The 23,743-nt window shown below is 38.4% G+C and overlaps 1 protein-coding gene across 8 annotated transcripts in view; it reads right to left on the bottom strand.

Annotated features, from left to right (window-relative positions):
• Ankrd31 (ankyrin repeat domain 31) overlaps nucleotides 1-23,743 on the bottom strand; it is a 193,740-nt gene that overhangs the window by 111,594 nt on the left and 58,403 nt on the right. For 7 of the 8 annotated variants that reach the window (XM_063282676.1, XM_039103463.2, XM_063282675.1 and 4 more), the window contains 4 exons: nucleotides 13,981-14,024; nucleotides 10,145-10,711; nucleotides 7,849-8,126; nucleotides 7,250-7,326 (listed from right to left, as the gene is read on the bottom strand). In XM_063282676.1, the coding sequence (XP_063138746.1) occupies nucleotides 7,250-7,326; nucleotides 7,849-8,126; nucleotides 10,145-10,711; nucleotides 13,981-14,024 (966 nt within the window). Of the gene's footprint in view, nucleotides 1-7,249; nucleotides 7,327-7,848; nucleotides 8,127-10,144; nucleotides 10,712-13,980; nucleotides 14,025-23,743 lie in introns of those variants that run through there. The other variant, XM_039103465.2, reaches the window with a different exon arrangement.

Here is a 23,743-nt window from a genome sequence, read left to right as displayed (position 1 = left end):
GTATACAAAGAACTCAAGAAGTTAGACTCCAGAGAGCCAAATCACCCTATTAAAAATGGGGTACAGAGCTAAACAAAACATTCTCAGCTGAGGAATATTGAATGGCTGAGAAGCATCCTTAGTCATCAGGGAGATGCAAATCAAAACAACCCTGAGATTCCATCTCATACCAGTCAGAATAGCTAAGACCAAAAATTCAGGCAATAGCAAATGTTGGTCAGGATGTAGAGAAAGAAGAACACTCTTTCATTGTTGGTGGAATTGCAAACTGAGGAATTGTATAACCTCTCTGGAAATCAGTCTGGAGTTTCCTCAGAAAATTGGACATTCCACTACCTAAGGACCCAGCTATACCTCTTCTGGGCATATACCCAAAAGATACTCCAACATACAACAAAGACACGTGCTCCACTATGTTCATAGGAGCCTTATTTATAGTAGTCAGAAGCTGGAAAGAACCCCGATGCCCTTCAACAGAGGAATGGATACAGAAAATGTGGTACATCTACACAATGGAATATTACTCAGCTATCAAAAACAACGACTTCATGAAATTCATAGGCAAATGGATGGAATTACAAAATATCATCCTGAGTGAGCTAACCCAATCACAGAAAAACACACATGGTATGCACTCATTGATAAGTGGATATTAGCCCAAATGCTTGAATTACCCAAGATGCAATGCATGGACCACATGAAACTCAAGAAGGATGACCAAAATGCGGGTACTTCCCTTCTTCTTTAAAAGGGGAACAAAAACATCAATAGGAGGGGATAGGAAGGCGAAGTTTAGAGCAGAGACTGAAGGAATGGCCATTCAGAGCCTGCCCCATATGTGGCCTATACATATACAGCCATCCAATTAGATAAGATGGATGAAGCTAAGAAGTGTATGCTGACAGGAAATGGATATTGATCTTTCCTGAGAGACACAGCCAGAACATGTCAAATACAGAGGCGAATGCTAGCAGCAAACCACTGAACTAAAACCGGGACCCCTGTTAGAGGAATTAGAGAAAGGACTGAAAGAGCTGAAAGGGCTTGCGACCCCATAAGAACAATACAACCAACCAGAGCTCCCAGGGACTAAACCACTATCCAAAGACTCCAACTGCATATGTAGCAGAGAATGAACTTGTTGGGCACCAGTGAAAGGAGAAGCCCTTGGTCCTGCCAAGGTTGGACACACACACACACACACACACACACACACACACACACACACAGCCCGCCAGTGTAGGGGCTTGTTGGGGAGAGCGGTAATAGGAGGTGAATGGGGAGGGGAACATCCATATAGAAGAGGAGGGGAAGGAGTTAGGGGGCTGATGGACAGAAAACCCGGAAAGGGAATAACATTTGAAATGTAAATAAGAAATACCCACTTTAATAAAAATGGGAAAAAAAGAATGGATTGATTTGCATTCTTCTACATGATGACCTCCAGTTGAACCAGTACCATTTATTAAAAATGCTATCTTTTTTCCACTGCATGGTTTTAGCTCCTTTGTCAAAAATCAAGTGACCATAGGTGTGTGGGTTCATTTCTGGGTCTTCAATTCTATTCCACTGATATACTTGCCTGTCTCTATACCAGTATCGTACGTTTTTATCACTATTGCTCTGTAATACAGCTTGTGGGTCAGGGATGGTGATTCCCCCAGAAGTTCTTTTATTGTTGAGAATAGTTTTCACTATCCTGGGTTTTTTGTTATTTCAAATGAATTTGGAAATTGCTCTATCTCTATGAAGAATTGAGTTGGAATTTTGATGGGGATTGCATTGAATCTGTACATTGCTTTAGGCAAGATGTCCATTTTTACAATATTAATCCTGCCAATCCATGAGCATGGGGAATATTTCCATTTTCTGAGACCTTCAATTTCTTTCTTCAGAGACTTGAAGTTCTTTACATACAGATATTTCACTTGCTTGGTTAAAGTCACACCAAGATATTTTATGTTATTTGGGACTGTTGTGAAGGATGTTGTTTCCCTAATTTCTTTCTCAGCCTGTTTATCCTTTGAATAGAGGAAGGGTACTGATTTATTTTAGTTAATTTTATACCTAGACTCTTTGCTGAAGGTGTTTATCAGGCTTAGTAGTTCTCTGGTGGGACTTTTGGGGTCACTTAAGTATACTATCACATCATCTGCAAATAGTGATATTTTTACTTTTCCCTTCAATTTGTATCCCTTTGACCTCCTTTTGTTGTCTGATTGCTCTGGCTAGAACTTCAAGAACTATATTGAATAAGTAGGGAGAGAGTGGGCAGCCTTGTCCAGTCCCTGATTTTAGTGGGATTGCTTCAAGTTTCTCTCCATTTAGTTTAATGTTGGCTACTGGTTTGCTGTATATGGCTTTTACTATGTTTATGTATGGGCCTTGAATTTCTGATCTTTCCAAGACTTTGGAAACATGAAGGGGTGTTGAATTTTGTCAAATGCTTTCTCAGCATCAAATGAGATAATCATGTGGTTTTTTGAGTTTATTTGTAGAGTGGATTATGTTGATGGATTTCTATATATTGAGCCATCCCTGCATTCCTGGGATGAAGACTAATTGATCATGATGGATGATCGTTGGATTCGGTTTGTGAGGGTTTTATTGAGTATTTTTGCATCAATATTCATAAGGGAAATTGGTCTGAAGTTCTTTTCCTTTGTTGGGTCTTTGTGTGATTTAAGTATAGGCATAATTGTGGCTTCATTGAAGGGATTAGGTAGTGCTCCATCTGCATCAATTTTGAGGAGTACTTTGGACAGTATTGGTATGAGGTCTTGTATGAAGTTCTGATAGAATTCTGCACTAAACCCATCTGGTCCTGGGCTTTTTTTTGGGGGGGGGGGAGACTTTTAATAACTGCTTCTATTTCTTTAGAGTTATGGGACTGTTAAATGGTTTATCTGATCCTGATTTAACTTTGGTACCTGGTATCTGTCTAGAAAGCTGTCCATTTCCTCCAGATTTTCCAGTTTTGTTGAATATAGGATTTTGTAATAGGATCTGGTGATTTTTTTTTAATTTCCTCAGATTCTGTTGTTATATCTCCCTTTTTCATTTTTTTTTGGCCCAATTGATGAGATATAATTGCCCACCTAAACATACAGAGCCCAATACATTCGTAACAACCTGTAAAGGTACAGTGTGGAATCTTAATGTCACCCACCATATTGTCCTGCCATGGCTTCTCTCCCTCTTCCTCCTGTCCCTTTTTCATTTCTGATGATGTTAATTTGGATACACTCTCTGTGCCCTCTGATTAGTCTGGCTAAGGGTTTATCTATCTTGTTCTTGTTCATTTCCTCAAAGAACCAGTTCCTGGGGGTTTTTGTTTGTTTGTTTGTTTGTTTGTTTTGGTATAGTTCTTTTTGTTTCTACTTGGTTGAATGTTTGATGTTACCAAATGCCTTCATTATATTTGTTGAAATAACTTATATAGTTTTTTTCTTTTAGACTATTTACATAATTTGCAGTGAGTAATGTTTAAACTTAAAGCCAGTAACAGTAGTAAAGTTTTTAGGTATTAGTATTTTGGTATGTAAAATCACATTGTTTTATGTATACAACCCAGTGAGTTTGGAAACAAGGATGTACCTCTAAAATCATTATCATCAAGCCTTCCCTCTGTGTCCTTACTGTCTCACGATTTTGTTCCACATGCACAGTTAAACCTTGGTGTCACATCACTCACAGCTCTCCTGCTTCATGCTGACTCTTCCTTAGAATGTGTTTCTATAGACTTCAAATGTATGTATTCTCTATTGCTACTCCTTCCCTTCCTATCTCAGTTCTTTGTATAATGCTTTTAAAGGACATGGATTTTTCAATATCAGGACTACAAAAAAATATCCACTTCTGTTCTCCTTCAAGTTTTTTTCACTTAAACCTTTGCTATAAGAAGGGATGTTATCGGGGCTGGGGATTTAGCTCAGTGGTAGAGCGCTTACCTAGGAAGCGCAAGGCCCTGGGTTCGGTCCCCAGCTCCGGAAAAAAAGAACCAAAAAAAAAAAAAAAAAAAAGAAGGGATGTTATCTGTAACACTTAGTCCTTTTTACCAATACTTTGAGATATGGACTTTATCACCCATTGTCTTAGTCAGGGTTTCTATCCCTGCACAAAACATCATGACCAAGAAGCAGTTTGGGGAGGAAAGGGTTTATTCAGCTTACACTTCCACCTTGCTGTTCATCACCAAAGGAAGTCAGGACTGGAACTCAGGCAGGTCAGGAAGCAGGAGCTGATGCAGAGGCCATGGAGGGATGTTACTTACTGGCTTGCTCCCCTAGCTTGCTCAGCTTGCTTTCTTATAGAACTCAAGACCATCACCCCAGGGATGGCACCACCCACAAAGGGCTGGGTCGTTCCCCCTTGATCACTAATTGAGAAAATGACAGTCCTTACAACTGGATTTCACGGAGGCATTTTCTCAAGGGAGGCTCCTTTCTCTATGATAACTGCAGCTTGTGTCAAGTTGACACACGAAACCAGTCAGTACACCCATCAACTTCATTATTCCCAATGTATATGCTTTCCAAATCTAAACTCCTTTTTCCATTTCATTGATTTATCTGTCTGGTCCTACCTATCCCATGACAAATGACTTTAATTTCAGTAGCTTTCTAACATTTTATCCTTTATACAGAACAGACTCTTACCATACTATCTTTGATTTAATTTTCTGAATATATACTTTTCTACTTGAGAGTATCATTTTGTAGTATTCTCATAGCTAATGTCCAGCCATTAGAATAGTAAAATAAATAAGAAAACAAACTCATGTATATGGCACCAGAGAGATTATTCAATAGATAAGAATACTCAATGTATAACAGTATTTGCTTTGCAAGCATGAAGATCTGAGTTCAAATACCTAGCACCCATGTAAAAATACAGGCCTAGCTTACACATGCCAAATCCCCAACACTAGGAGGCAAAAGGAGGAGGATCTGATAGTCATCCTGTTTAGCTAAAACAGTAAGCTTCCAGGCCAGTGAGGGATTCTGTGTCCAGGAAATAGTATGAAGCAAGCAAGACACCTGATGCACTGTTGCACAGGTATGCATACCAACACTCAAATGCACGCAACACACAACACACACATACACACCTGTATGGTTTTGTGTGTGCATGGTTGACATGTAAGCGTGATACATGTGAATATATGTGCAGGTGTGGAGGACAGCAGAGGTCAATGTCAAGGGTTTGCTCAACCAGTTGAGACAAAGTTTCTCACTGAACTTATTATAGCTAATGGACTTGACAAGACAGCTGGTCATCAATACCTACACATCTTCTCATTACTGCCTCTCTAAGTGCTGGGATTATAAGAATGTGCTGTTGTTTCTTGCTTTTTAAATGTGTGTGCCTTAGTCCCTGTCCTACTGCTCTGAAGAGGCAATATGACCAAGGCAACACCCACAAAGCAAAGCATTTAATTATGGGCTTACAATCTCAGAGGGTGTCCAGTATCTTCATGGCAGGAACATGGCAGCATACAAGGCACTGGAGAAGTAGCTGAGAGAGTCCTGATCCTCAGACTGGTGGGGGCGGGGGCTGTACCTGGCATGGGCATCTGAAACTTCAAAACCCAGCTGCAGTGATGCACTTCCTCCAACAAGGACAAAACTATACCAACAAGGCCACATTTCCTAACCCTTCCAATCTTTCCAAACAGTTCCACTCCCTGGTGACTAAACATTCAAATAGATGAGCCTATGAGGACCATTCTTATTCAAACCACTGCAGTGCTGGAAACTAAATTCAGGTCCTGGTATTTGTTTGGCAATTACTCTACTGATTGAGCTACCTCCTCAGCCCCCACCTCCTACTTTGATAGAGATCCTATGCACGTGTGAAGTAACAGAGAGAAGAAAGTTGCTGAAGTTCTAAATCTAACTGAGAACTAGTTCCTTGTTTTCATTTGTGCACGTCTCATTTTGGTCTCTCAGAAGGAATTTTAAATCCATACACATAGGCATGACATATGTTTATTGTAACAGGTGGTCCTTACCCTCTTTATTTTAGCACTGTAATTATTATCATTATATATGTTTCTCTTACATTGTTTATCCAGTTAATATTGAGATGAAGTAAACTATTTGGAGAGTTTTTGATTTATTCAAGTTGTCTATATTTTATTTTGAAGGAATTCAGATTATCAGAAAAGGTATGTAAAGAGATTAATGTTCTGAGGCTTTAGCCAAGGGGTAGAGTGTTTGCCTAGCATGTATGAAGCCCTGAGTTTGATCTGAGTAGAAAAGAAAAATAAGCAAAGTATCCAATTTAACATTTTGCCACAACTTTAAATCATTTTTATCTATCCTGTTTGTCCATTCCTCCATCCATCCATCCATTAATTCATCCACTCACCTACCCATCCATCCATCCATCCATCCATCCATCCATCCATCCATCCATCATCTGCCATGCACAGATAGATAACTATTATACAATAGACCTTTTATCACTAATATGTAAGTAATATTTTCTAAGAATATCAACATTCTCTTATACAAGACTATTATTTTCATGTAGCAGTGAATAGCCTTGTTGGGGCACCAGTGGAAGGGGAAGCCCTTGGTCCTGCCAAGGTTGGACCCCCAGTGTAGGGGATTGATGGGGGCAGTAATGGGGGTGGGTGGGGAGGGGAACCCCCATCGAGAAGGGGAAGGGAAAAGGTTAGGGGGCTGATGGACAGGAAACTGGGAAAGGAAATAACATTTGAAATGTAAACAAGAAATACTCAATTTAATAAAAATGGAAGGAAAAAAAAAAGACCAGTCAGGAAGAAAAAAAAGAGTATTATTTTCAAATTCAAAAATTCAAAACAGATGTAATCTCTAGTTCATGTTTCAATTTTGTCAAGTCTACTATTAATTTTAACCAGTAATTCTATATTATTTTATTGTAACAAATTTTAGTTCAATATTATGGGTTATATAGAAACAGAACTTGTTAATTAATGACTGCTCTCTTTTCTCAACTAGTATTTTTGGTATGTACTGTCAGTTTTTTTGCTGTGTTAGCCATACACACAAATGTGAAAGTATCCTCCATGCTGCTCTCTATAGTAGAAAGTATGGAAAATATTCCTACCCTGGGAGCCATTAAGCTCAAATCCACTTATGCCACAGCATCATTGAAACGGATAACTCATCAATAAAACTGAATTTACATTGTATATTGTTTTTATTCAGTTCTGTTTCTATAGGCTACTTAAAAATGAAATACTCAAAATATGTCTCACCATTTTTTATTCTAAGTTGTTCATTTTTCCTTATCTGTTCATTCTTGAATCTGGATGAATGCATGTTCTTCCTTTTACTGTCAATCATCAAAACAGAATCCTTGATTCTTTTAAAAAATGGACTTATTAAATAAGTGCAATGTTTTCTACAAGCATTCATGGAGAATCGCATGAAATTTAACAAAAAGTTGAAACCCCTAAGATAGTTACTGAGTTATTCTCAACTGACAAAGCAACTTCGACATGGCGGTGGAAGCCAGGTAAGCCGTAGCGAACTGAGAGAAGGCCCACTCCAGGCTCTTAGTTCCATCACATTGGTGTAGCCGCTTACAAATGTGGGGATTGTGAGCCGTCTCCCCTTTGCTCTCCAAGAAGGCATGTCTCTGTCCCCTCTAGCCACCCTGTAGGGAAAGAGGCAGGCCCTTCGTAGGCTGTGGGGGTAAAGGGACTTGTGGGTGACAGGGCACTGATTAAAACTACAAACAAGAAAAAGCTTTTTGCTTAAGGGTAAGCCTCCAACAACCTCCAGCACCCAATTACTGTAGCACATCTGGTTAGATCTGTAGCACATCTGGTGAAAAAGATACAATTAAGCATACCTGAAATTCTCAGTTGTAAATATGCTATTTATTCGATCCTTACAGCTAAGTGCTTCTGATAAAATCCTCTCTGGCCTCTCCAGTATGACATCTGTATGCACATCTCTGCTTGCTCTTAGTTTTTCCAGTCTAGATGATCTTCTTAGTACACGAGGTGTTTTCTGGGTAGAGGTGTTTTTCATGGAATCTGAATTTTCCTTTTTGTTTAGTTGCTCATAAGAGGTGGCATTTTCATGAGTCAATGTTTGTAATCTAAATGGTTTTGGGTCTTCTATATTCTATAAAGATATATATCCATAAATAGTTACAACATTAAAAGAACAAGTTAAATCTATATTCTCTTCTATTAAAACTAAATTAATTTAAAAGCATATATGAAGACATGAAAAATCTATAGTCATATTTTTAAAAGAACATAGATTGTAAGCTTATAAATTACATAAGTAGCTAGTCTTGGTGACATATGTCTACACTCACAGCACTTGGAAATCTAACACAAGAGAATTTTGAGTTTAAGAGCAGCTTGGACTTCATAGGGAGACCTGGGGCAGTAGAAGGAAATAAATAAATAAAGGAAAGACTTTCAAATTACTTTTATCAATTTTTACTTTAAATTTCAGAGGAAAATATAAGGTTCCTTTGGTGCTTAATTTGGCAGGAAATAAGTCATATAGAATATGGCACCCATATAAGAACATGACAAAGACCAGATCAATGGTCTGTGCACTTCCTTGGCAGAAGCAATGACATTTAAGGGACAAGGTGATATACAACTTCCATACTTTCAAAGCTCAATGGTATGTCATGAATTCTTCCTATTTCTCCTTAACAATCTACTACTGATCTCACTTCTATGAAGACATTTACACTTTACATGTACCACATAAACCTTGAACTCATTTATATATCCAGATGCAAAGCTTCTCAAAGTATTGAAAATTTAAACACAGCTGAGTATTTGATAGGATTCATTGTCCATGAATTTCCTTTCTATCTACTGCTTAAAAGGTTTCTCATCTTAAACTTGAAGAATTGCTAAAACCTGTATTTACTTTACCAATATTAATCAGATTTTCTACATTTTAGTCATAGTTCTTCTTCTCATACTATAACAGTGAAATGTTTAATTATCTCTATCTCCTTGATTAATGTTTCTGTTTTTGTTTCTTGATCCTACAGTGTCTATCTGAGCTAGACTCCAGGTTATATGCTGCAACAAAAACTCATGTCTTCTCAAAATCATCTTGGGGATGTATACGCAATATTTTGTTAATAGCTAAGAGGAAATAAAAGGAACCTAAGTTTCCATTATTATTAATTTATATTTACATAATACATTTATATATCATTTCATAACCTAAAAGTTTCAAAGTGCTAAGTTTCTTCACACTAAAAATAAAAGCAACATATATTTAAAAAATAAGTTGCAGTGTATCCTGTATTATACAGTCTCATTTGAATAAAATAAAGTTACATGGACTAGAAGTCATTGAAGATGCACCAAACTATCAAAAATATTTAGAGAGTAAATCTATAGGAGACTTTTGTTACCATTCTGTTAAACAATCTTAAAATGCAATGATATGTTCTTTTTGGTTTTGATTGATCTGAGACAGGGTGTTACTAAGACCCCATGCTGGCCTTAAACTCCTGAACTGTTGACTCTGCTGCCTCAGCCTCTCTAATTATAAGTACACACCACCATATTGCCTTTAATTAATTTTATAATAATAATAATAAAAACTGTCAACATGAAAAGAGAACTTGGCACCTGTTACACATCTACAGGGCCTCCAGGCATAATGCTGTAGGAATTCTAAAACCACAGGCTATGGCATTTTACTTGTATTCCAAATAGGGCTTAAAGAAGGCTTGATTCTCCCCTCCATACCTAGTAGCCCAGATTATTCCATATCCAATTGCAGGGCTCAGTAACTACTCTGTACTCAGGTAAATATAGTAATATTCTAAACAAAGAGAAATTTCTGGTAAAAAATTCTTTCCTATTGTTCCAAACCCTAATGATATGCCTTCTTATGTAAGTTGGGGAGAAAATAATTTTCCCAGTACTTCTGAAAGGATCAATCTATGTATGAAAGTTATCTTTCCCCAGTATCTTCCAGATGTTGGTAATTGGTGAGATGATTTGAATGTAACGCAATAAAGGTTGTTACAGGTCACTATAAAAATTAGCTTCAGATTTTCATATTGTGTATAACCACCTGTCCTACTGATAGATGGTTGTTCTACCACCTGGACAAACTGAACTATTTAAATAATAGGGTAGCAAATTCACCTGTGCTATGTGTGTACAATCTTCATCTTTCTGAGACATGGCAGGCTGCACTTCTAAACATCCATTTCCACCACTAACACTGCTGCTTCTCTCTTGTCCTTGACAGATGGGTCCCACATCAGCACCTGGCAATGTGTTGATGGCTGCCAGCAATTGAGCTGGCAACACAGCACCAGCCTTGTTTCCTAGTTCATCTCTATCACCTGCTGACAAGGCACTCGAAGGGACAGACACAGAACTCATGGAATTGCTCAATGAGGTCAAGAACTCTTGAGGACTGAAGTCATTCATTATTTCAAGCAGTCTTTCTTCTTGGGTATATTCTGGTGATTCTAGTAACTTTTCTAATGCAGACACAAATGTTTCAAGAGAGCTTTCTTCATCTTTGGTTTCTATAGAAGTCAAGGTCAGTGTTACTTTCTTTCCAGGCTCAGAAAATGTGTTTGGTACTGCTAAGGTCTTCACTGGCTCTGTTAATTGTTCCTTTAAGGTAACCAAATCAGATGCCATAAGAGAAGTCCCTGAGAGAAGACTAACTTCAGGGGAATCTGAGTTTTCACTTAGTTCCTGTGTGTTACATAAAACAAGGCAATATTTAAAATTAAAAGTTAGATTTAGAACTCATTTTGATAATTTACTTTTACCAAATTTCTACTTCATCCATATTACTTTCCTGTATGAAATCAATAATGCCTGAATACATGGTTAAATATTTAACCATGAGTGGTTAAATGGACTAAGAGAAACACTGGCTGGATCACAGATGACAAATTATCTCTTCAACTAAGCTTTAATTATCTGTCCCAATAAAAGAGACAGATGTTCTAGTTAGTTAAATTAACAAATGACCTCAATATGTCACAGCTTAAGTAAGGATATAAAATTCTTGCCAAATATTTCTATGTCATACAATTATAAAATTGATACCACTTCCCTTTGTGAATGAATATGCAAATGTGAATAAAGAAAGAACAGAAAATCAGAAAGAGAGATAGAAATGAAGATGCAAGTCTATGAAATTTTATGAATCCTGACTCTAAATTTATAACCCTCAGTTTTTGTTGTTTTAAACAACAACGACAACAACATAAAACACAACTTTCTCAGGGAGTTATTTTCAAGAGCAACACCGTATCAGGTTGTACTTGCTCTCACAGAGCTTGAGTGTCCAATATTAGAATTACTTTTAGAGCTGCTATCCAATTAGCTACTATGTTGCTCAGGAAAATATGTATGTTAAAGGGATTGAAATTCATGGTTTTCAGTCACGTTGGCTGCTCCCCCAAAATGTGTCTACTACCTCTCTGGCGGGATGCATTATCATCTCCTAAGACTGCTATTAATTTGCTCTAAGTTGAACAAAAGAAGTAAAAAATCCATATATTCTATGGAGCACCATTTTATCCCATGTTTATAGCATACAGAACCTAATACGATACCTTTATTTATTTGTAATGCTATCATTTTCTTTAAGATAAGAAATCTAAGAAATGGCTCCTACCCATTATTTGTGTCACATCCTAAGAGTCCCCTGCTATTTAGTTCTTTTATGTTTTTTAAATTCAAGACACTAAGGTGTACTAGGAATAATACGTAAGAGGAACCTTCAGGGAAGGGAGGCAACAGACTCGTACTGATTTTTCTGAAAATACTTTGATGTGAGAAAAATTAATCAAGTTTCTTTCCCACAAATGTTTTAAAACATATAAAGGTCTAAGATACAATGCTCCCCAAAGGTTTTAAAAGTTTTTTTTACAGGATGATCTATTAGGAAAGATTGGTATAACCAGTGAAAGAAGTAATTACTTTGATCAATTTTACCAGTTACCTGCCACAGGTCCAAAGGAAAGGAAGAACTTGAGGCATGAATGAATGACTTATGAAGAAGGGAAATAACAACATATATTTATTCAAACACAACTAGGTGTCAGGCCAGAAGTCATTGCTCCTGGTTCTCACAATAACTCTTTGAAACATCTATCTGTCAGTACTTTATAGATGTAAACCAGAGCTGCCTTTGAAGACACATCCACTCAAAATTTTAACTCTACTTTCCTGCCCTCTGGCTTATAAGTTCAGCAAAAGAGCTTGGAAACTAGATATAGAAGAGGCACAGCTGAGATGATGTAACCAGAGAAGATAGGGTGGGCCTAGGAGGTACGAAGCTACTTGGTATGTTGAAGGAGGATTTGAGTTAACTGTGGGCAGAGTCGATTCACAGCTCCAAGTGGAAAACAAAGACAAAGCAGGTCACTGAAAAACAGCAACAAGACAATGAGAACACAAGCTTGAGATATTAAAGAAATGAGGTTAACCTTAAAAACAAAACGGCTACATACACTCCATCATAGTAAGGAACACAGATCAAAAAATTACCAAGATTATTAAAGAGCAGAAGAATATATACATGAACAGATTTTTTTTTTTGGTTCTTTTTTTTCAGAGCTGGGGACCGAACGCAGGGCCTTGCGCTTCCTAGGTAAGCGCTCTACCACTGAGCTAAATCCCCAGCCCCATGAACAGATTTTGAGACAAAGTTTTTCCTCCTGAGGAATACCTTTCATTGCACCAGAAGGTACCATGCACATTACAAGGCAGGAAAGGAACTAATAATCCTACTCAGCTATGACACCTATGAACCACAGCAAAGACCAGTAGGGCACAATAACCCTAAGGGTACAGTACCTGCACTCAGGCACTGGTGGCCACCGAGAGCTCTCTAGTTGGACATAAGACTTGTTCAATAAGAGTTCCCTGGTACTAGAAACCTAGAAGACTATCCAGAGCTAGTGAGTCATGGATCTCAAACAAGAATCTATACCTGCCACTTTACTAAACCAGCATGATTCCTAAAATTGTAAATATTTATAATCCTCACCCCTCATCAAAAATTTCTCTTTGCAACAAAAGGAGAACAATTATAGAAAACAAAATGGATTAAAATGTGGAGAACAAGAGATTGTGTGTACCAATCCCAACCAATCGATCTACATGCCAACAACTGCACTTAAGGCTCAAGGATCACTGCGGAAAGATGGAAGGAAGATGTAAAGCTAGAGGACCAGGGAGTTTGCTGTGAGCTCGTGTCTCCCAGGAATGTCAGAGGAGCTACACCCGGAAAGTCTCACCAAGAAGATCTGAGAGATGATGACACCGCTGTGCATGTTAACATGGAAGAGGATAGCTTGTGGGTTCTCAACCCTACACAAGGAAAGACAGACAACTGGAAAATGCAAGACTAGAAGAAATGGTCCTTCCCAGGGAGTCAGATCTGAGGTCATACACATACGGGTAACATTACACAAACTAAGCAATAGTAACATATACACGGGAACACAATACACATATCACTTTGAACTTCTGACCCTTCTGAGTGTTGGAGGTTATAGGCCTGCATATATATGCAGGGTAAAAACAATTTCTTAAGAGGCCATGAATTTGAGAGAGGAAGTAGAGTGCATGGGAGAGGTTGGAGGGAGAAAAAGGTAGGATAAATGATGTAATTATAGTTTCAAAAATATTATAGCCGGATGGTGGTAGTACATGCCTTTAATCTCAGAACTCTAGTGGCAGAGATAAGTAGATCTTTTTGAGTTCAAAGCCAGTCCAGTCTATCTACAGAGTGAGTTCCAGGACAGTCAGGGATAAAAAAGAAAAACCCGTATCAACATGGCCCCCTAAAACTTATAAAAAGAGAACAGGTTTCTAGCTAGTGATGTGATTTAGTCAGATTATGCCTAGAGGAGAGTCTAAATCCACATGAAACTTTAATGAACATGATTTTTAAACATCTAAATTTGCAATCCATAAAGCCAATCTTGGTTACATAAACCAACCTTTTCTGAGTGTGGCAAATGTTCACAGATTTCAGCTCCAGGCCCTAGAATAGAACAATATGTATTTATTCAGCCCTTATTAAACCACAAGGCATTTTCTAGCAATAAAGCTTGAGCTTTCTTACAGAATTCCACCCACAGGTATATTAAGCATTGTATAAATGTTTGTTGATATAAATATTATTTATAATTATAATAAGACTTTCATTTCTTGGGCTGAGGTATAGCAAAGCTGGTAGACTGCTTGCCTTGGGCTTCTGCCTAGTACTTCCTGAACCCTTCTCCTGGAGTGGTAGTGCGGCCCAGGCCTATAGCCTCGCACTGAGGAGAGGAGTCAGAAGTTGAAGGTCACCCTAGGCCACACAATGAGATCAAGACTAACCAGGGTGCTATCAGACACTTTGGTTCTTCATTCCAAAGAGGAAGGGGTGGGGTGGAAGATTATGTGGTGTTGGAACAGGGTCCATGAATGAATGCAGTTGGAGTTTTGCAGAGAAAATTCTGAGTGCTTGTGGGAAAACTCCAAGAAGAGAAGTCAAGAATCTTGTGAATGTAGAGTCATGTTTCTTCAAAAACATGAACACAGAGTTGTTGTTGGACGCTGCTTTTGGACAGGAATGAGTTTAGTTTGATTTCTCACTACAGTTGTTGATATTTGCTTATATTCCTCTATGGAAAAACCCGTTTTACCATATGAAGCTTCTTCTTGTGATTATATACAGCCTGAACTCATGAGAACTTTACTCATGTGACTTTTCTTAACCCTCAGGGTATAAACTCTCTGATGCGCTGAATAAACACTTTAGTGCGCCTCATTTTCAGGCTCCACTCTCCCAGGTTAAAGGACAATTAGAGTGGTAAACAAAGTGAATCCAAACAGAATTGTAACTATTAGAAATTAGTTGAGCTGAAAATAAACCTATTTCTGTTGTGTTAGTCTATGTATTTCTAACTAGAGAGGAAGGATTTATAACTAGTTTTTTGAGATGCCATCTTCTCTGTGATAGGTAATAGAGCTTAAATGAATTCTAGCTGTCTGGAGTTAAATGAGAATACCTCATGTGGGGCCAAGAGGAATTGGGGATCATCTAGACCCTACTATGGGTGGAATTCACATCCCACGCTGATGCTTCAAATAGTTTCTTTCTCTTGGTTTCTTATTATAGACAAAATCTACACAGTTAACAAAAGTAGGAAGTAATTATCTGCTGAATCTCAATACATCCTTGCAGGCGACAGAGGCTTACCAGGGAAGAAACTAAGCATAAATACACCTGCTAAACTTCACACCACCCCCAAAATCTTGAGGCTGACCCCCAGTCCCACTCCCTCACTCCTCAGGGAGAGGGATAGTGTAGGAAGTAGCTACTTCAGTTGTTTTGGTCTTCAGTGTTTTGCTCCATGTTGACATTTGATAATGAAAGTACAAAAATAAGAGTAAACCTGGCTGCTGTCCTAAAAGAGCTACTCCACTGACTTCTTGGCATTTACATGTATCTGTGACTCCGGTCCTAGTGTACTGACACCAGCTTTTTCCATCACGGGCACCAGGCATCCAAGTGTTACAGTCATAAATGCAAGCAAAACACCCATACACAATGCATGCATACATACATACATACATACATACATACATACATACATACTTACTTTAAGGGAAGATTAAAATGGCATTCTACTCTTTCACAGGATGACAAGTGGAAGTCAGCCAATATTTTTTTTATTTTTATTTTTTTACTTTTACAACCATTATTTAATTTTACTATTCTTTTAAAAAATTTCATGTCAAGCAGCAATGACAAGTTCTACAACCCATACTTTAAGTCATTAAAAATATTAATAATAAGGCTGGACAGATGAGAACACTGCCTACTATTTAAGAGAAGCCAAGTCTTCGCTCCTATATGGTGATGCACATACTTCTGGAACTCCGGTCCCAGGGCATCTGATTCTGGCTTCTGGCTTCCATAAGCACTGCATGGATGTCATGAACATGCAGACAAACATGCAGGCAAAACACCCATACACATAAAATTAAAAAAAGTCTTAGTACTAATGAATGAAACATATCTTTAATCATCAATGAAGGGAAGGTATATTTTTCTTTGCTTAATTAAATAGTCAGATTTTTGAGAGATTTAAAAAATGAAAAATTCTTTATAATTCCTTTGTATAATAAAGAAAACTTTATAAATAGAAATAAAGAAAAAAATAAAATTAAAAGGACACTTTTCCCTATATTGTCTTTAACAATTTGATCACAAAGAAAATTGACATTTTATAATACCAGCTGCCATTTTAAAAGCTTGATAAATTAATAAAAGAACCTTATAGTAGTATTAGTACCTCATTGAAAAATAAATATTTCAAAGAAACAATATGGTCATAGGGGCTGGAGTGAAGGCTCTTTCAGTAAAATACTTGTTGCATAAACATGAGGACCAGAGTTCAATTCCCAGCACCCACATCAAAGCTGGCTGCAGACAGGAGAATCCCTGGGGCTTGCTTGCTAGATAGTCTGGACAAACTGGCAAGCGGTGAATGACCCAGTCTCAAAACATATGGTGAGCAGTTACTGATAAAGATACTCGATCTCTACCTCTCACTTCAAACATGTGAGAGCATGTATATTCACACATATACATATCTAACACATGAAGACTTGAAAATGACTGCTTCTTTAACATTTAAACATCAATTACAAGTTGAAATTTCTTTAGACAATGAAAATTACAAGTTTAATAGGATTCATTTTTTTACACACCAAACCTTTTTTTTTAACTTGGGGTGGGGCATGCATATTCATTCATATGTGTACATGAGTCTCTGAAGACGAGATTCGACACAGAGTATCAGTCCTTAGGAGCCATCTACCTTATTTTATGATACCAGGAGCTAATTAAGTTGGCTACACTGGTTGACCAGTAAACCCAAAGATCCACCTCCTCAGCATGTGCCAAATCTAGCTTTAATCGTTTGCTATCTATGTGTATGGGTGCTTTGCATAGATATATATCTGTATGCCACATACATCCCTGAAATCTGCAGAGGCCAGAAGAGGTATTAGATCACCCTGTAACCAGAGTCACACACAGTTGTGAGCCACCGTGTGGATATTAAGAACTCTGGAAGAGCACAGACATACCTCTCCCAAGTTTAGCTTCTTTACTGGGTTTTGGGGGGTCAAACTCAGGACAGTGCACACACACACACACACACACACACACACACACACACACACAACCTTGCCCACTGAGCCCAGCAGTAGATGTCTTAGAAAGATGAAGCATACCCAACTACAAAGGCTGCACAATGTATCAGTTCTGTTAACAATAATGTTAGCATGAATCACTATTATTTATTTCTTTTATGTTACTGGAAAGTGTTAATACTAAATAATATTTTAAACCCACCACCAAGAGGGCACCAAAAACTGAAGAAGGAAGTTCCTGTCTCTCCCAGGACCAAAGTCAAGAAAGTAGCACTGAAAGGCATCCTCAGTGCACAACCCACCCCCACCACATCCACCTTCTAGCAGCATTAGAGACTGTGATTAGAAAGTGTAAGTCTTACAGCTGAGGAGAAAGGTATCCTGGCAGTCAGGAGCCAAGGAATACCATAAAGTCACACTGTACAACAAACCTCACATAAGAGATTTATTGGGAAAGACACAAGAGGGAGAGTGGCTGCCTCTGCTTATGACAGAACCAGCAAAGAACTGAGCAAGCTCTATATAGGGCTTCTAAGGTGAGGGCAGAGCTTTCCAGGGAGGCCTGTGACTGGTAGGATTCTGTGGCTTCATCTTGTGGCTCAGGGATTAGTGGGTGTCATAGTAAGGGTTTCTATTGCTATGAACAGACACCAGAATCATAGTAATTCTTATAAAGGAAAACATTTCATTGGGGCTGCCTTATATTTTCATAGGTTTAGTCCACAATCATCATGGCAGGGAAAAGGTGGTATGCAGGCTGACATGGTGCTGGAAAAAGAGCTAAGAGTTCTACATCTGGATCTACAGAAGCAGAAAGAAAATGCTTCAGCTTCTGAGATCTCAAAGCTCACACCCTAGTGGACACAGCACCTCTAACAAAGCCACACCTCTTAATAGTGACACTCCCTAAGATCATCCATCACGATCAAGTAGACTTCATCCCAGGGATGAGGGGATGCTTCAACATACAGAAATTCATCAGTGTAATTCACTATATAAACAGACTCAAAGAAAAAAAAACCACATGATCATCTCATTAGATACTGAGAAAGCATTTGACAAAATTCAACACCACTTCAGGAATTTGAGGCCCATGCCTACTGAAACTGATAGAAGAGAAACTGGGAAGAGCCTTGAACACACGGGCACAGGGGAAAATTTCCTGAACACAACTCCAATAGCTATGCTCTTAGATCAGTAATTGACAAGTGGGACCTCATAAAACTGCAAAGCTTCTGTACGGCAAATGACAGTATCAATAGGACAAAACTGCAACCAACAGATGGGGAAAAGATCTGTACCAATCCTACATCTGATAGAGGGCTAATAACCAAAATGTACAAAGAACTCAAACAGGTAGACTCCAAAGAATCAAATACCCCTATTAAAAAATGGACTACAGAGCTAAACAGAGAATTCTCAGCTGAGGAATATTGAATGGCTCAGAAGCACCTAAAGACATGTTCAACAACCTTAGTCATAAGGGAAATGCAAATCAAAACAACCCTGAGATTCCGCCTCACACCAGTCAGAATGGCTAAGATCAAAAACTCCGGCGACAGCAGATGCTGGCAAGGATGTGGAGAAAGAGAAACACTCCTCCATTGTTGTTGGGATTGCAAACTGGTACAACATCTCTGGATATCAGTCTGGAGGTTCTTCAGAAAATTGGACATTGCACTACATGAGAACCCAGCTATGCCACTCCTGGGCATATACCCAAAAGATGCTCCAACATATAACAAGGACACATGTCCCACTATGCTCATAGCAGCCTTATTTGTAACAGCACAAGAAGGACTAAACCATATATGATTCCACCAAACACAGCTGCAAACTGTGATTGGGAAAACTTCAGATGTTTCATTTCCACAGTGACAGATAATACTGGGCAAAAATATTGTATTCCAAATTCTTTGTTCCACTCCACCAAGTAACTGCCATTTTTGCTAAAAGAGAGGGTCTGTATACATTGGTCTGAGACCTGAGATAGATACCTCTAGAAACATACCAGACTTCCCGATGCCTTATAAATTCATCATTTGCTTTTTCATGATATTAAAATATAAAAAGCCCGAGAAACAACATTAGAAGCTGTGGTGGTTTGAATAGTTTTAGCCACCATAGATTCATGTGTCTAAATGCTTGGCTAGAGGGAGTGGCACTATTAGGAGGTGTGACCTTATTGGTGGAAGTGTGTCACTATGTAGGAGGGCTTTGAGGTCTCCTTTGCTCAGACTCTGCCTAGTGTGGAATCCAGTCTCCTTCTGATGCTTGCAGATCACGATATACAACTTAAGCTCCTCTATCACCGAGTCTGCCTGTACCCTTTCCATGCTTCCTGCCATGTTGATAATAGACTGAACCTCTGAAATTGTAAGTCAGACCTAGGTAAATGCTTTCTTTTATAAGAGTTGCCTTGGTCATGGTGTCTCTTCCCAGCAATACAACCCTAAGTCAGACATTAACTATGAAGATTATTGGACACTTAGTTGCTCTTTTCATTAACAGAAGAAGAAATATCTAGCCACAACCATGACTCACATGTTCCTGTGATCAAGTTAGGATAATGCTCTAGAATGACTAGCTTAGCTCAGTTCTACAGCTTTAAACCTGTTATGCCACCACCCCCAACCCCTTTACTCTGCAACATTTTGTTTGAACGCAATTGCGTTAACTCTTATCTCTGAATGTATTTTTCAACTTGGTGCATACAAAACATAAAGAAAATATGAATTTGGGAAAATATGTATATGCCATAGGGAATCACAGCAATATTCTATGATCTACACTGCTTTGATCATTTTTGCTTAATAATTGTATGTTTTAGTGCCTGAGACTTATTTTCCTGCACATGTTTATCAGTGTTAGGAATATTTGTTGTATGGTTTCTCCTTTACCTGTTATAGCCCAAATTTGCAAATTGCTATGAAATTGTTAGTAATGCTTACATGTGGTCCTCATTGGCACTGTGTATGCCAGAGGATGGAATGTAATGAGCAAAATAAAAATGCATTTTAGACATGAAAAAATAGCTTAGTCAGGAACCCAACTACATACCAAAGGCTGCACCTGATAACTAGAACCTAGTGACATCACTTGCTCAAAATAACCAGACACAGTCCTAAAACCCCATGATACCCTCTGGACAGTTATAAGCAGAGAACAAAAGGAATGTTCTGCTCTGCATATCTAGAAAGATGCCACCTTGATCTGCAGCCAATGAGTCGTTTTCTGGTTGTACTTACAACAGTTTAAGCTTCTAAAGGGTCTTTTTGTAACATTACATTTTGTCCCAGAACATTATCTATTAAATTGTACTTGGTCAGTGTGAGAAAAATTTCTCTTGCCATTATGCACTGACTTAAAAATATCAGTGCAAACTCATCCCTTCTATTAGCATATAATAATGATAAAGCAGGGTCATTTAAAACTTTTACTTTTAATAACAGAAGAATCTGGACTGTGGAAAAGCCTCCTTAATTGGCTTTCAGTTATCTGTTACATAGAGAATTAAGTTTCATTTCTTTTTTTTCTCTCCTTTTTTTATTGGATATATTTCTTTATTTACATTTCAAATGTTATCCCCTTTCCTGGTCTCCTGCTCATAAGCTGCCTATCCCTTCCTTTCCCCCTCCCCTTCTATAGGGGTGTTCCCCTCTCCATCCACACCCCTTAACACATACCCCCAACATTCCCCTGCACTGGGGGTCCAACCTTGGCAGGACCATAGGCTTCTCCTTCCAGTGGAGCCCAACAAAGCCATCCTCTACTACATGTGCAGTTGGAGCCATGGGTCAGTCTTTGGGTAGTGGTTTAGTCCCTGGAAGCTCTGGTTGGTTGGCATTGTTGTTCTTATGGGGTTGCAAGCCCCTTCAGCTCTTTCAATCCTTACTCTAATTCCTCCAACGGGTCCCGTTCTCAGTTCAGTGGTTTGATGCTACCGTTCACCTCTGTATTTGACATGCTCTGGTTGTGTCTCTCAAGAGGGATTTATATCTGGTTCATGTCAGCATGCACTTCTTACCTTCATTAATCTTATCTAGTTTTGGTGGCTGTACATATATGGGCCACATGTGAGGCAGGCTCTGAATGGTCATTCCTTCAGGCTCTAAACTTTGCCTACATATCCCCTCCTATGAATATTTTTGTTCCCTCTTTAAGGAAAGAGTGAAGCATCCCCACTTTGGTCATCCTTCTTGAGCTTCATATGGTCTGTGGGGTATATCTTGGCTAATTCGAGCTTTTGAGATAATATCCACTTATTGGAGTACATACCATGTGTGTTTTTCTGTGATTGGGTTACCTCACTCAGGATATTTTCCAGTTCAGTCCATTTGCCTATGAATTTCATGAAATCATTGCTTTTCATAGCTAAGTAGTACTCCACTGTGTACATGAACCACATTTTCTGTATCTATTCCTCTGCTGAAGGGCATCTGGGTTCTTTCCAGCTTCTGGCCATTATAAATAAGGCTGCTATGAACATAGTGGAGCACGTGTCTTTGTTATAAGTTAGAGCATCGTTGGAGTATATACCCAGGACAATTATAGCTGGGTCCTCAGGTAGTGGAATGTCCAATTTTCTGAGGAACCTCCAGACTGATTTCCAGAGTGGTTATACCAGTTTGCAATCCCAACAACAATGAAGGAGTGTTCCTCTTTCTCCACATCCTCGCCAACATCTGCTGTCACCTGAGTTTTTTAATCTTAGTCATTTTGACTGGTGTGAGGTGGAATCTCAGGGTTGTTTTGATTTGCATTTCCCTGATGACTAAGGATGTTGAACATTTCTTTAGGTGCTTCTGAGCCATTCAATATTCCTCAGCTGAGAATTTTTGTTTAGCTCTGTACCCCAATTTTTAATAGGGTTATTTGTCTCTCTGGAATCTACCTATTGAGCTCTTTGTATATTTTGAATATTAGCACTCTATCAGATGTAGGATTGGCAAAAATCTTTTCCCAATCTGTTGGTTGCCATTTAGTTCTAATGAAAGTATCCTTTGCCTTACAGAAGCTTTGCAGTTTTATGAGATCCCATTTGTTGATCCTTGATCTTAGAGCATAAGTCATTGGTGTTTTATTCAGGAAATTTCCCCAGTGCCCATGGGGTTGAGACTTTTCCCCACTTTTTCATCTATTAGAGTGTTTCTGGTTTGATGTGGAGGTCTTTGATCCAAATGGACTTAAGCTTTGTAAAGGGTGGTAAGAATGGTTCAATTTGCATTCTACATGCTGACCTCCAGTTGAACCAGCACCATTTGTTGAAAATGCTATCATTTTTCCACTGCAAGGTTTTAGCTCCTTTGTCAAAGATCAAGTAACCATAGACGTGTGGGTTTATTTCTGGGCCTTCAATTCTATCTAATCCACTGATCTACCTGCCTATCTCTGTACCATACAGTGATTTTTTTTTAATTTTAATCACTATTGCTCTGTAATACTGCTTGAAGGCAGGGATAGTGAGCCCCTAGAAGTTCTTTTATTGTTGTATAAATAATAGTTTTTGCTATCCTGGGTTTTTTGTTATTCCCAAAGAATTTGCAAATTGCTCTTTCTATCTCTATGAAGAGTTGAGTTGCAATTTTGATGTGGATTGCATTGAATCTGTAAATTGCTTTTGGCAAAATCGCCATTTTTACAATATTAATCCTGCCAATCCATGAGCTTGGGAGGTCTTTCCATCTTCTGAGATCTTCAATTTCTTTCTTCAGAAACTTGAAGTTTTTGTCATACAGATCTTTCACTTGCTTGGTTAGAGTCACACTGAAGTATTTTATATTATTTGCGACTATTGTGAAGGATGTCATTTCACTAATTTCTTTCTCAGCCTCTTTATCCTTTGAGTAGAGAAAGGCCACTGATTTGAGTTAATTTTATACCCCAACACTTCGCTGAAGTTGTGTATCAGGCTTAGTAGTTCTCTGGTGGATCTTTTGGGGTCATTTAAGTATACTATCACATCATCTGCAAATAGTGATCATTTGACTTCTTCCTTTCCAATTTGTAACCCTTTGACCTCCTTTCGTTGTTTGATTGCTCTGGCTAGAACTTCGAGTACTACATTGAATAAGTAGGTAGAGAATGGGCAGCCTTGTCTAGTCCCTGATTTTAGTAGGATTGCTTCAAGTTTCTCTCCATTTAGTTTGATGTTAGCTACTGGTTTGGTGTATATTGCTTTTACAAGGTTTAGGTATGGGTCTTGAATTCCTGATCTTTCCAGGACTCTTATCATGAAGGGGTGTTGAATTTTGTCAAATGATTTCTCAGCATCTAATGAAATGCTCATGTGGTTTTTATCTTTGAGTTTGTTTACATAGTGGAATATGTTGATGGATTTCTGTGTACTGAAACATCCCTCCATCCTTGGAATGAAGCCTGCTTGATCATGATGGATGATCTTTTTGACGTATTCTTGGATTCTGTTTGCAAGAATTTAAGTATTTTTGCATTGATATTCATAAGGAAAATTGGTCTGGAGTTCTCTTTCTTTGTTGGGTCTTTGTGTGGTTTAGGTATACGTGTAAATTATAGCTTCATAGAAGCAATGTG

The sequence above is a fragment of the Rattus norvegicus genome, chromosome 2, assembly GCF_036323735.1.
Source record: "Rattus norvegicus strain BN/NHsdMcwi chromosome 2, GRCr8, whole genome shotgun sequence".
Lineage (NCBI taxonomy): Eukaryota > Metazoa > Chordata > Mammalia > Rodentia > Muridae > Rattus > Rattus norvegicus.
Note: the sequence above shows the minus strand (reverse complement) of the source record. Positions and strands in the feature narration are given on the sequence as shown.